Source organism: Megalops cyprinoides, chromosome 21 (assembly GCF_013368585.1).
Source record: "Megalops cyprinoides isolate fMegCyp1 chromosome 21, fMegCyp1.pri, whole genome shotgun sequence".
Taxonomy (NCBI): Eukaryota; Metazoa; Chordata; class Actinopteri; order Elopiformes; family Megalopidae; genus Megalops; species Megalops cyprinoides.
Window position 1 is genome coordinate 27,399,617 of NC_050603.1, and position 14,652 is coordinate 27,414,268.

The following is a 14,652-nucleotide window of genomic DNA, read 5'->3' on the forward strand; positions in this document are numbered from 1 at the left end:
CTCCTTCCTGTGCAACCCTTGGTGAAGGATGAGTCCCAGGGAAAGGAGGCCAAATCAGAACTCCCTCCTCAGTGTGCTGGACAGCCTGACTTCTCCCCTGATGTCATTACAGCTGAGAGGTTTGTGTGGGAGTGGAGGGATCTCTGTCGGGATTCTGTCAGGCCTCTTGATAACTCCAGTAGATGAACATGAACGTGTTACATTGTTTACACATTTTACATCTTCAGTAGAGTGCCTATTGGTGATGACTTCTTGTGGTGCACTGTGTATTTGTGGGAGTTACAGATCCCCTAGCTAAGCTGTTATTTTTTTATTGTGTTTTGGTTTTTTTTCTTCTTTAGTGGAATGGCATTTACCATCTATTTCATTTTATATGTTACATTTCAGAGTAAGTTTAGATGGTATTCTAACAATATAAATTGATGTTTCCATCAACATAGCATGATTGCAGGATGGTTCAGTCTTGTGAGTGGCTGACTCTCCACTCTGACTGCACAGGAACCTGCTGCGGAAAGCCAATGAGAGCCTGCGGCAGGTGCTGAGCGACGTGCTAAAGACCACAGCGGCCACTGAGGAGACCATTGGTCGTCACGTGGAGGGCATACTGGACATGTCCACCAGGGAGCAGCAGACACAGAGACCCACCTGGCAGAGAGTGGCAACAGAGCCGTTCGGGTCCTACAGCTCCCAGACCACAGCGCCTGGTGGAGGTCTGTGTGTCTGTGCCCTGCAGGAATCGGTCATGTCTTACACAATGCTGGCAATACGCAAATAAGTCACATTTCCCTTCTCCCCAGATCCAAGTTTCTGCCCAAAGTGAAGATTTCCTCAGGAGACGGATTATAGCATTACAAGGGAACCGGGTGTCCCAATCCTATCCTTAAAGTGTGTTACATGATAGACACCATGCACAATACCCATGAAAGAACAAGTCTAGCAAATACTGAATCTTGCCACTCAGGTGCTTGAAGACATTTTCACGTGTAACATTAAACGTCATAAAAGATGCTGCATGAAGAAAAAAAAAAGTGTGGCGCTTTGCTTTAAGATGTACATAGCATTACACATGACCACAAATGAGAGAGGAAAAAATCTGTTTGTGACTCGACTCAGACTGTTTGCACTTACATTGTTTCCTGCTTATAGCTGTCAGCATTTAAAAATATCAGTGCACTGTGATCTTCCTGGAATGCTTTTTCTTCAGAGTTAAAGTCTGAGTTTCCCAAAGGTGTCTGCCATTGTCTGGCAGAGGCTCTTTGAAGCTAGTGAGGGCTATTAGGAGTTGTAATTTTTTCTGCTGCGGTCATGTTAAGTGTGAGGCAAGATGTTCTGTTGGGGGTCGGGCCGGGAGAGCAAAAGAACCGTCTTACTTTGGCCTGTTGAGGGTAGGTGCCAAAGCCAAAGACACCCCTACACTCCCACCCCATGTAGACTGGGAGAGGCAGGCCATTTGAATTTGTCTATGCAGGATACATGCAGCGTGACCAGCATACAAAGCTGAATATGCCCTGCTGCATCGCTGCCAGTACAATCCATATGTCATAACCTGTTTCTGCAAGCTTAGCTCAGTTAAGGTTAGCTGTTCAAGGCCTGATTTTTTTTTATTATCCTCATATACTGTTTAACTCATGAATGCCTGTTAGGTATACGATTACTTACACAAAATTTATTTACAAGAATTATTTGGGAACATATATTTTATTTCCACATTCAGGTGAACCCAGTTAATATTCTCTCATTTATACCCCCACTTCAGAAGGGGGAAGTGGTAGCTTTGTTGCCCTTTGTAGGTTTAAACTAATTTATTTAACCAATAATATCACACTTACTTGTGGATACACTACTACAGTTATATCATTTTGGACAGTGTTATAGAGTAGTAGGTGTTCAGGAATACCATCAGCTCAAGTAACACCGGTTAGTGAGCTTGACACAACTGCCCAGAAAATGTCTGCTCATCCCATGAATTGGAAGCAGAAAATGATGTAACCACTTTCCAAAATAAGGTCAGACTTCCGCTTTTATACACTTTTTTCATTTTGGGCCTGTCAAGACAAAGAGTATCGAACAACCATTTGCATGTCTAGCTGTATGTGTGACAGTGCCATTGGATAATATTGACACCTTGTTAAAATCACACCCTGCTTAATATCACATTTTGCATTTCAGAGGGGATATTAAGTGGGTTACACTGTATTTTCAAATGTGTTTTAGTTATATGTTTAACTATGTATTTTGTGATTATATAAATGCATAGACATGTAGTGGAATAGCAGTTCATTATTCCACCTCAGGTTTTTGAACAATAATTTACATATTAATTTACAAATTTACAACACAAACACCAACAATCTCCAATGAGTTTTTAATTCGTGTCTTGCCTGAGCAGTGATGAAAATTTAGTATTACTCGTTAAACAAGAGGGTAGAGTTTATTCTTCTTGGGCACGGTATCTGCAGTGTAGTAGTGAAGTGGTGTAATTCCATCGACAGGCAGTATGGTGACCTGTATGCAGTGTGAGGTGTGGATGGGCAGGGCTAATTAGCCCATTCTTGTGGAAGGCTGAGCTGGTTTGATGTTCCTTATACTTCATTGATATGTGGAATGTGGTTGTTCCGTGGGCCACTGGATGAGTTGTTTTTTCTTACCCTTAGTGTTTGGATAAGAGATATAGTGCAGAGAGATCTGCAGAAAGCAGCAGCTTCTCATCAGATTAAACTAACTGTCTGGACAGGGTTATTTTTAATGCAGCTTCCATTCACAACTGCAAGGGAATGTAACATTTCTGTTTCCTGACACAGATGTGATTTGTTTTTTTTCTTTATGTCCTACATTCTGAACATATGACATGCTGTATGTAAGTTTTTTCCACAGACGCACAAACTATGGGCATTGTGCCTCTACAGGCACATTGGTGGTGTGTGCAAAATGTTAATGAAGGGGAAAATGGAGCTATTGTTGCTGTTACCCCTCCTCCAGTGTTATGCAGCCTGCTGATTGTGGCTCTGTCCTTCCCACATTCAGAATGCCACTTCTCTCTTAGTGCCGGTGTCTCTGTCACTGAGCAGCACACACACACACACACACACACACAAACACACACATAGCTGACAGTGCTTTGTCATACTGGTGTTTGCAGGCGTGTCCCCAGACAGTTGTCATGGCAGCGGGGCCGGTGGGGACGATGCAAGCGTGTGGTCGGGGGGCACAGTGACAGACGAGGGGCTGGAGATGTCACAGCAGCTGATGGACAGCCTCTTGGGGGTGGAGCTCAGGCTGGAGAACGAGGAGTACCTCATGAGCGTCAGCTCCCGCCTGCAGGCTGCCGTGGAGAAGCTTCTAGTGGCCATCACCAAGACAACCATCCAGGTACTGTTATTTAGGATAGGCATGCTGTTTCATTGAAACAGAGCCCTGTTGTTTTTAGACATGCATGCTGCAGTTGCATTATTTTAGATGTGCATGCTGCTTCATTTGAACATAGCACTGTTATTTTAGACCCACCTCTTCAGACTGCCCGGTCTCGGTTCTATTTCAGTACCCGTCCCTAACATCTGATACCTTAAATTACTTTAATATAATTTAATTTTACGTGTAGTGTTGTGATGTATTTTGGATTCTGTGTTCTAGGGACTGTTGTATCGTAGTATAGTTTGCATACTTTGTCAAATTGCACAAGTTAACTTGTGGTAGGGCTCGAGTAGTGTTACGCTCTCACTCACTGGTCTGGGAGTGTTGTTAGCCTGGTCTGACGCTGTTGCTTGTTTAAATTGAATGGATGCACTTATGTTCTATTGTGCTGGAAATCGGTCTGGATAAGAGCATCTGCTAAATGCATGTAATATAATGTAACTTAATGTGGATATGCATGTAGCACTGTTATTTTAGATGTGCATGCTGCTTCATTCAAGCAGTGATACAGCCCTGGGCTTGTACGTTCTGTGGTGCTCATGGCTGTGTGTTCTGTGAATCCACGGTCACATTGGAGGTGAGACTGAAGAATTGCAGTCAGGCTTGTGGTGCTGTGCTCAAACACACTGAATGCTTGTGGATGCCACCATATTCAACAGCATTCTCTAAAAGTGCAATGGTGTATTTTGCAGATGCCCTCTGCAACATTAGACAAACTGTCACTAGTTATCAACCGCAAACTTATTACATTGCATTGTGTGTGTGTGTGTGTGTGTGTGTGTGTGTGTGTGTGTGTGTGTGTATACGTACGTACAGGTTGTACACATTAATAAATTCTAAACCACAGTGCTACTTTTCACCCCAAGGTGGCGAGTGTTTTAGAGTACCTGTAGTGCATCCTGATGATCCTTAATGGCGTCATACCTGCGTTACACTGACACACGTAATGATACTAAAGACCAGTAAAGATCTATATGGACACCATCATAAAGCTCACTGGAATGTTCACGAGGTCGTAGGAGATTTACAGGTTTCCTCATTTATGGTAATAGCAGAGACACATCAGATGCTTTCCATATACACTGATGAGCCAAAACATTATGACCACTCACAGGTGAACCGAATGACGTTGATCATCTCCAAACAAGGGCGCATGTCAAGGTCTGGGTAGATTAGATGGTAAGCGAACAATCAGTTCTCATCGTCAATGTGTTGGATGCAGGAGAAATGGGCAGGATTAGAGACCTGAACGACTTTGACAAGGGCCAAATTTTTATGGCCAGATGACTACATTTACATTTATTCATTTAGCAGATGCTTTTATTCAAAGTGACATACAAAAGTGTATATAGTGGGAAAACGGGCACAAGGGCAAGATGTGTACAGGTCATACTATGCAGATAGTGCTGAAGCTGAGCACAAGGCCAGTGTAGTGAGCCAGAGCTAATCTGATCTAAGGTTACATATATCAAATACAATCACTGGGACAATAAAGTACCGCTGTACTACCTAGGCAAAAACGTGCTACAAATATAAGGTAAGAGAGAGAGCTACAAGTACAAGCCAAGAATCTTAGATTTACATGATCGAGATGGCAAGGGTGTCAGTCCAGGTAGAGTCTGAAGAGGTGTGCGACGTTGTGAGGAGCATGGGCCTTTTGTTCTGTTGGTGGGAGGAGCAAGGCGTCCGGATGTAGCAGAGCAAAGTTGTCGAGCAGGTGCGTAGGGTTGGATGAGGTCCTGGAGGTAGGTCGGGTCTTTTTTGCAGCAGAAAAGGTGAGAGTCAAGGTTTTGAAGCAGATCCTGGCTGCAATCGGGAGCCAGTGGCGGGGTCTCAGTGAGGGGGTGACATGGGAGAACTTGTAAGTCAGCCTAGCAGCTGCATTTTGGATAAGCTGCAGTGGCTGAATGGCGCCGGCTGGGAGGCCTGCAAGGAGGGCGTTGCAGTAGGCTAAGCGGGAGAGCACAGTGACCTGGACAAGCAGCTGGGTGGAGTAGGTGGTCAAAAAAGAGCCAATCTTCCTGATGTTGAAGAGGAGGAATCGACAGGAGAGTGTTGTCTGTGAGATGCAGTCGGTGAAGTCCAGCCTGTTGTGGGTGTGAGGGTGACACCCACGCTCTTCACAGAAGTGGAGGAAGTTAACTGTGGTGCTGTCGACAGTAACCGAGAGCTCTTGAAGAGGAGAGGGCTTGGCCAGGATGAACAGCAGATCAGCCTTGTCCAGGTTAAGCTTGAGACAACTTGCTTAGAAAGCTTCAGACAACTGGGTCAAGAGCATCTCTGAAAAGGCAAGGCTTGCGGGGTGCTCCCAGTCAGCAGTGGTGAGTACCTACTGACAGTGGTGCAAGGAGGAACAAACCACAAGCCGGTGACAGGGTGTTGGGCGCCCAAGACTCATCAATGTGTGAGGGCAACAAAGTCTATCCCATCTGGTCCGAACCGACAGAAGGTCTACTGTGGCACAAGTCACAGGAAATTTTAGTGATGGTTATGGGAGGAATGTGTCACAACACACAGTGCATGTGTTGTATGCTGTGTATGGGGCTGCGTAGCCGCAGACCGGTGATGATGACCCCTGTCCACCGTCGAAAGTGCCTACAATGGGCACTCAAGCTTCGGAACTGGATCTTGGAGCAGTAGAAGAAGGTCGCCTCGTCCGATGAGTTCCGTTTTCTTTTAGATCACGTGGATGGCTGTGTATGTGTGCACCATTTACCTGGGGAACTGATGGCACCAGGATGCACTGTGGGAAGACGACAAGCTGGCAGTGTTCTGTTGGGAAACCCTGGGTCCAGCCATTCATGTGGACGTCAATTTGACGCGTGCCACCTACCTAAACATCGTTGCAGACGATGGCAGTGGCCTATTTCAGCAGGATAATGCGCCCTACCACACTGCACACATTGTTCAGGAATGGTTTGAAGAACATGATGAAGTGATCAAGGTGTTGCTCTGGCCTCCAAATTCTCCAGATCTCAATCTGATTGAGCATCTGTGGGATGTGCTGGACCGACAAGTCCGATCCACAGTAGCTCCACCTCGCAACTTTCAGGACGTGAAGGATCTGCTGCTAATGTTTTGGTGCCAGATACCACAGGACACCCTCAGGGGTCTTGTAGAGTCCATGCCTCGGCGGGTCGGCGCTGTTTTGGCAACACACGGAGGACCAACAGCATATTAGGCAGGTGGTCATAATGTTTTGGCTCATCAGTGTATGCCCATGTTCATTATCTATATATTTGTATTTATTTAAGCAACTTTAAAACAGGAAGTCTCTTGAGATTAAAATCTCTGTCAAAAAGATATTTTCCATATTTACATGTACATAGGAGTTTACATATGTTGTGTCTTGCCATACAAGGTTACTCTCATGAATGTGAAGTGCTGATTCTCTGACCGCACAGTGACTCTCCGGTTAATTATTTCTGAATAATTTCATGGGTGGGAGTTAATGCAGCTTGCTTTAAGGAGGTACTCTGGAATTGTCAATGATATTTTTATCAGCTGCTCTGTCCCTGAATTGTAAGTTTAAGAGCTTTATTTCTAACCATCTTAGTCCAGTGGATTGCTTTAAGATGCATTTCATAAAGCTTCAAGCTATTCTAGAGATTACATTTTGAAATTGTTTCAAAATAATTTCCATATCATTTCCTTATTATTCTAAGCTCTGAAACCTGGAGAGCATCTGGTAAAAACAGATCTCACAATGACATTAAATAGTTTTTGGGTGAATGATTCCATGTAAAATCAACATGACTTCCTAGATATGAAACAAAATGGTACATATGTTTTTTTTCTTCTTTTTAAATATTTGTCCTTTGTCTTTGTAAAATTCTTATTTGCATGTTGAAGAGACGTTGCAGAAAGAAAAAGTGTGTTAGCAATTTGACATGCAGATTGTTTTATGACATGAAAGTAAACCATAGTTAATCTCAAACTCTGCTCAAGATTGTAGTGTATGTGGGGTTTGACCTCTGCCCTTGACAAAGGAAAGTTAGATTAGTAAAGTTCATCAGCTGTGGGAGGGTGATGTTGATTTGCTAAAGTATGTGAAGGGGAGTTAATAAGGAGAGTTGTCTTGTCTGAGGCTGCACAGACCTGTCAGAGCATCAATACAATGTGCTCATTTCCGCTGATGTGGAAGCAATCCAGTTAGACAAGCTTCTCTGAGTATAGGCGTGTGTGCTTGTGTGAGTGTGTTGACCTACCTGCCGCTCATGCCTCAGGCTGTAGGCCACGCCTTGCTCCATATCCTGAACATGCTCAAATTGCAGGAAGTACGCACTGTCCCTCCTGCCACTGTCACACTCCCATGCTGCTGGTGAGCGAGGAGGTGCCTGATCACGCTGCTCTTGGGGCCCACTGCTGCCCATTGTTGTGCATAGTAATTAATGGGCCCGTGAGCTTTCCCAGGGAGCCGTTGCTGTGGAGCCATGGAATTTCTAATGAGGATCCTGCTGGAGCAACAGAGCACACTGACTGGCGGGGGCTGGCCCAGCTGTGGTGAGCAGGGAGCTGACACGGAGCTCTGTTTATAACCTAACTCCCAGCCTTTATCTGCTCGCTGTCTCACGGCTCTGTGGAATGCAGTTTAGCCACAGGTGCAAGGTGGAAACCTACTCAGAAGGACATCTGCTTAACTTGTAGGAATTGCTTTTTTGCTGTGTAGGTGTATTTTTTCCTCTGTGTTGGTTTAGTGCTTAGCCATCACAGTGTTGACCTGGGATCCACTGTGCTCCCGGAGCCATTTCAGCAGGTAGTGTTTACAGAGGGTTTTTCTCTGGAGCTCCGTAGAGACTGTTGCTTAGCTCTGTAGTGTTGCCTTTTCGCTCTGTGCCAGACCCCGTGCCTTTTCTCACTACATGGCTCTGCCAATGATGACACTGGCCTCAGCCACCAACTCCACACAGGCTGAGTAGTCCAGCAGGCAAAACCAGCAGCAATGGATTCCTACCGGACCTACTGGAACTCTAACATAGGGAGCCAGCTGTGGGTGGAAGGGGAAGACCAGGACATCTACGAAGTAGAATCCCGTGTGCCCTTGCCCAGGCCCTTCTCCCTGCCTTCTTCTTTGAATGAGAAAAATTCAGTCGTTGTACAGACTCAGATCTCCCACGTGAACCACAGGAAGAATGGCCATCTCCTTAAAGTTGTTTCTAAGATATCCTTGCCCACCCCTCCATACACAGTAAGTGCTTGTGTTCTTTGTGGCTTCTCTGAACCAGGGAGATGGTTGCACTGGATGTGAAGTTGGGCTGGGCGGTATATCGACTTTTTAAGGTATATCAATATATTTTCAAACAAGATGTAGGATGAGACAATACCGTTTACATTGATATAGTTTGATGTTGTGTTACATAACCTGTTTCTTCTAGGCTTCCACACAGCGAAATACCTCGCAAATTTCACCCTACGACTTTTCACTCTGGGGGCGTGTTCACAAAAACAGTAAGCAAGTTTGGCTCTCCTGTTAGTAGCAAGTGTAGTTGTGGTGCGGTGATATAGCAAGCTATTGTAGTCAGCCCAGCAAGCCAGTTAGCTAGTGATTGTAGCAAGCGATTCAGCTAGCTTGTGAAGTCAGCCAGTTAACTGTGATGAAATGGCATAGACATTGCGTTGTGTATGCTCTCCACCAATTTCATTACCTCCCTTTTTTGCCGTTCATGTACTGAATACAATGATTTTATTAAGCCAATTACATTATGTTGTGCACATCGGTATGTTGTACAGCAACACTGTGAATAAAATTCACGTGTGTGTGTGACGGAATGCCGTCACTATGGTTGAGTATGCGCTTTGATTGCCATACCAACGAGCCTGGCTCTTTGGCGTCACGGTCAAGGTCGCACGGTTGGTACCCCGTGGACTCGGGTTCGAGGCCGGGTGGGGTGACTGCTCTTGCCCTTTGCTACAAATGGTGTAAGAAGTGGGATGGCTTGCCGTGAGGCCATCAGAGGCGTGTCCGGTGTGTGAGCCATATGAGGGACCCCCAGGTTGGGTTGACCCCGGTGTGAGGGCGCCCAGAGATGGGTGAAGCACAGTGTGAGGGACTCCAGAGATGGGTGAAGCACCAGTGAGTGGGGCACCCTGGGATAGGAGAAGTACGGCAGATGAATGTGTGAGGGACGCCATGGTGGGTGAAGCGCTTGGGCGCACTTCCCGAAGGGGAGGGCAGTGTGTCGGAGTGCCGTCATTACGGTTGTGTATGCGCTTTTACTGCCATACCAACGAGCCTGGCTCTTTGGCACCGCGGTCAAAGTCGCACGGTGGGTACCCCGTAGATCCGGGTGCGAGGCTGGGTGGGCTCTCGCCCTTTGCTACAATGTGCTTTTGCTATCACCCGCTATATATATATATATATATATATATATATAATATAACTCCTGCTTTAAAACATAAATTTTCTTAAGCCAATTAAATTATACTGTGCACACATCAATATGTTCAAGAACAGTACACTTACTCCCGCCTCTCTAGAGAACGCCACGTACCAAACACATCACACGCTGAACTGATTGGTTCTCACGTGGTTCTTATTTGCATAAAGTTGGGGAATTGCTATCTCTATTTTGCTTGTTTCGCCGGATTAGCTCCAATTTCGCCCAATCAGAGCGAATTTCACCCCCATACAACCTGAATGAATGCGAAAGCGTACCGTCACATTCTCCGCGCAACCCCGAACACACTCTCCCTCTATGTCTGCACACATGTCCGGCCCCATTCACTCACACAAGTTCTTCTGCAACATGGAGGGAGACACAGTGCCGGTCCACACTGCTGATATATTTTTTCATTTACATGTTTTGCAGCTGTATATTTTCAAACAGGGAATGAAACCCTGTCTTTGCATTTTATTTTGATCACAGTCTGTTTTAATAAAAGTGCTTGTGACATCTCACATGTGGCTTTGACTTATAACTGAACATTTATCCCACTTCGTAGAAAATACCGTGATATATATTGTGTATCGTCATTCAGCCTAAAAATACCGAGATATGATTTTTGATTATCGCCCAGCCCTAATGTGAAGATGATTTGAGGTGTGGTTGAATTGTTAAATTTTGTGTGTTGGCTGTGTAGTCTCTCTGCATCCTGGTGGGAGGGCTATGAACCTGAAATATTGCTTCATAAAAAGCCACATTCTTGTCTTGAGTTTCATTGCACTGTGGTCATTCCATGCCAGCCCAACCAGGAAGAAAGCATTCAGGGCGGTTTCTGTTGAACAAGGGCAAAGAATTGAAAGAGAAAGGTGGGTTGTCCCAAGCTGGCTTTGAGAGTTTGCTGCAGGAGTGTAGTAGAGTCCTGATACACTGAGGGGGAAGCTGGTCCTTAAAGTTTTACTGCTCCAAGAACTGTGTGAGCTTTAGGGCTCTTTAGCTTCAGCTCTTTAATGCTTTAGAGCTTTATTGTCAAGCATTCACTGTTTCAGGTCCACTCCACTGTGCATTAACTTCCTCAGGTGGTTCACCTTGTTAGCTAACTTCTAAGTATAAATATTAGAAAAAGAAATGTCTATGTACTAGATTCATCAGAGTTTGTTAAATTGTGCATTAGTTTGGTTCTATGTGAGGATGAAGGATTTTAATATTTCTAGTGTGATTCAGTTTCTTGGTTTTTTGGGGGGGGGGATCAAATGTCTATCCAAATGAGAGCAATCTTTTCAAAGAAGGCAAAATAATTTGTGTTGTAGATAGAGAGACAGAGCCATATGTTGTACAAACCAAAATAATATTAATAATATTAAAAATAATACTAACAGAACCACACATTGTTGTGTAAAACAAAATAATAAACATATTTCTAATTACATGATAAAACTTGTTTAACTAACCTTTAAGTAAAAATATCACAAATTATATTCAGTTTCATGTACTGGACAATCAGAGTTAGGTAAATTGTGCATTACTTTGGTTCTATGTCAGGATAAAAGTTTTTGATAACTGTAGTGTGATTTAGTTTCTTGGGGTTTTTTTGGGAATTGAATGTCTATCCACAAGAGTGCAGTATGTTAAAGAAGATAAAATCATTTGTGTTGTATATATGAAAACAGCCACGTCTTGTTCCAAAATCAAAAATAATAAACAAAACCAAAATAATATTAAACATGTTTCTAATTAAGAGGTGAATTTTTGCAAGCTGTCAACAGAACAGCAATCACTGTGCCATCAAAAGGTTTCCATCACCACCGCCATACCATGGAAACCAAATAGTCTGGCATGATGTGGCTTGAGGGGACACTCAGAAAGCGGGGCGGCTTTGAGTGAGTGTCCTCAGCCTCCCTCTGCCCATCCCACAGTTGGAGCATGCCAGGGTCACGCAGACGGAGCTGATGCGGGAGTCCTTCCGGCATAACGAGGAGATCACTGAACTGCTGCACAGACAGGAGGAACTGCAGGACAGGCTTGCCGAGGAGGCCAGAGCGCGTGAGAAGCTAGCGCTGGAGCTCCACAGAGCCGAAGGTTAGTGTAACAATCTCTGCTCTGTCCCCCAGCACTGTCTGAGGAGGGTGTGCTCTGCCTACTAAGAAGTGGCTATCAGCCCTTGGTGTGAATGCACGTGCTGTGCACACATGATGTCACAATGTCACAGCTCTCTCAGGGACAGCTGGCCAGAGAGTGTTAGCACCAGGACTGGCTTGCGTAAATGGCCCTGAAATGCTCAGTCATATCTGCCAGCTATCTTCAGAAACTCAAGTCCTTATTAGTACCAAAGAGACAATGTCATTTGGTGTCATCACTGCAGATGTTATGGTTCCATTTGAATGATTCCATTTGGTAGCAACTCAGGCAAAAGAATGGCTTTGATGTATGTGTGACTGATAACCATCAGCATCAGAACATTTCATATCTCAACATTTTTGTTTGTTCTCCACAAAGAATGCAGGTTACGTGTGGCTAGCCAATCTGTGCTGAGGTACACTTCATGAATAATATTCCTTCTCCAGAAAAGAGTTTATTTCACTTGAGAAGCTGAAGTCTTTGGCATACTTGTAATGCCAGATGATGTAGACGATGACATGCTCTTACAAGTATATTCACTGTGAGTATGAGTCAGTTTTGTTCAGAATATGAGAGTAAAGCAAATAATAGGACAATATTTACATAGCAAAGTAAGACAATATTTTGTTTTAAATATAAAGCAGTTAAAGAAAATGTCTGATGCAGAACTTGCGGTGTAACTTGTATTTTTCTCCTTACTGTTGAAAGCTCTGTGATAATGCTGTATTCACACATACCGGTTGTACAGTATGCTCCCATTTGAGCCGCACTTCCAGCAATGTCAGAGTAAAACAGCCATATTTTTGGAGTGCACACCTGCATAAAGGAGGTTTAGAATTCTCTCTCTTACAGATGGAGATTAACGGCAGGTTTCTCCTGTGCGCTCAGGCCCGGTAGAGCTGAACATGGTGTGCCATTCTCAGCACTGCGCTGAATGTATCACTGCCATGATACGGGTGTAACACAGAGTGCTGCATCAACCTGCAGCTGTCTGAGTGGCTGCTATTGTGCCCCAGCAGTGATTGTGTTTTCAGTAGTTGTCCACCCTCAAGCTGCATCAGGTTCTCGCCTGTGCTGAGTACTGTGGTTCCCATCTGCTGCAGGCTGTGTCCTCCTTCTGTACACCTTGTTATTCTTCATATACCTGCTGGGTCTGACTGCCGTCATGGATTGGGCTTTAGGGAAGGGATGTGCATAGCTGTTGTCACGCTCTAGTTTGCACATTTATATCACATTTTTTAGGGTATCTGTCCATACCCCTGTATTTTCTGTAATCTTTCGTAATTCTATTTGAGCAGTTACTTTAAAGTTTTTCTTTAAATCATCACTGTTAAGATTTATTCAATGTTCCGGGCTAAGTAAGTGGTTCTCTGCTCCCACGGGCAGCAGCAGCTAGTCCAGGCCTGGCCTTTGCTAATATGGTGTATGAGCTAGACTGTGTCTGTCATCAGTGTGTGGCTTGTTCCCCACTCTGCATCATTTCATCTGTTAAATGACTGGCTTGAGTGGCAGCCACACCCCCAGCAGGCTCAGTGTTGTCAGCACAGCACAAACACAAGCCTGTGGCCTGATAGCGAAGCACAAGTGTCTGTGAGACCACTGTGGTCTGACTGTTTGCATCATAGGCTTTATTGGAGACCATTCTTTGGCCACTGGAGGACTGACTCCAAAGGCAACTCATCTGCTGATATTCATGGCACAGAGGAGGGGGTGAAAGGTCATATTCTTTATTGCCTCACAGGTTCACAGTACACTGCTCTTTTATAACCTACTCATAGTGTAGGTAAAGGTTATTGAGCGCCATAATGCATTGCTAAGTCATATTAAATGTGACTGTAGAATGTGAATGTAGACAGAGCCATTGTTTGTGAGGTGAAATGAAACTGCACTCCCATACGTTGTTTGTTGAGGAGGATTGTGAAGCACTTGATTGTAGTATTGTGTCCTCAGCAGAGAAGGTTGTGCAGTAGTTGGCAGAGTAATCAGACATATTTAGTCTTTTTGAGTTGTGATAATATTCTATAATATATTATTCAGTCTAAGATGCATGTGTGTGTTTGCGTGTGTGTGTGTCCTGTAGGTGTGATTGATGGCTACACTGAGGAGAGGGCAGCCCTAGAGGAGCAGCTGCGGGAGAAGCAGGACCTGCAGCTGCAGCTGGAGCAGGAGCTTCAGGTGACAGGCAGCCGGCTTCAGGAGCTGGACCAGGAGAGGCAGCAGATGCAGCAGGAGAGAGAGCTGCTGGCACGGCAACAGGTCGCCATGAAGGACACTGCAGGGTCCCGTGAGCTGCGTATGTATCCAAGCATTCCCACTCTCTAAACAGAAAATTATGAAGAAATCCCAAGCTTCACTGCCAATGGTCACAGGAAGGACAATAAAACACGCTCAGATTTTATTTTTGCATTCATAAGGTCAGTTCCTGTCATTGATGAAACCCTTCTCTGTATGGCCAAGATCAAAATTTGACTGCAGATCTAATTGTGACTCCTGTCAGTCATTGATGCTCCTAATGATTGTGTTCACCATTAAACATTAGTATTTCACAGTACGCAGAAAAAACTTTCCCAATGTAAATGGACTCACTGTGGTCAGTTTCGCATATCAGGGAGGTTTCTCACCCAGAAAACCACACCCTACTTCCCACATATTACATGGTGAGTATCCAGGGGATTGAAGGTGTTGAATGGAGAGATTAATTTAGGAAAGCTTAACCCCTTCTCATCTTCCTTTGCAGAGGCAC

The 14,652-nt window shown here is 44.7% G+C and overlaps 1 protein-coding gene across 8 annotated transcripts in view; it reads left to right on the plus strand.

Annotated features, from left to right (window-relative positions):
* Positions 1–14,652, plus strand: part of akap9 (A kinase (PRKA) anchor protein 9) — a 110,745-nt gene that overhangs the window by 57,215 nt on the left and 38,878 nt on the right. For 7 of the 8 annotated variants that reach the window (XM_036555448.1, XM_036555449.1, XM_036555450.1 and 4 more), the window contains 5 exons: positions 28–119; positions 499–710; positions 3,140–3,369; positions 11,708–11,870; positions 13,990–14,202. In XM_036555448.1, coding sequence (XP_036411341.1) covers positions 28–119; positions 499–710; positions 3,140–3,369; positions 11,708–11,870; positions 13,990–14,202 — 910 coding nt within the window. Of the gene's footprint in view, positions 1–15; positions 120–498; positions 711–3,139; positions 3,370–11,707; positions 11,871–13,989; positions 14,203–14,652 lie in introns of all 8 variants that reach the window. The other variant, XM_036555453.1, reaches the window with a different exon arrangement.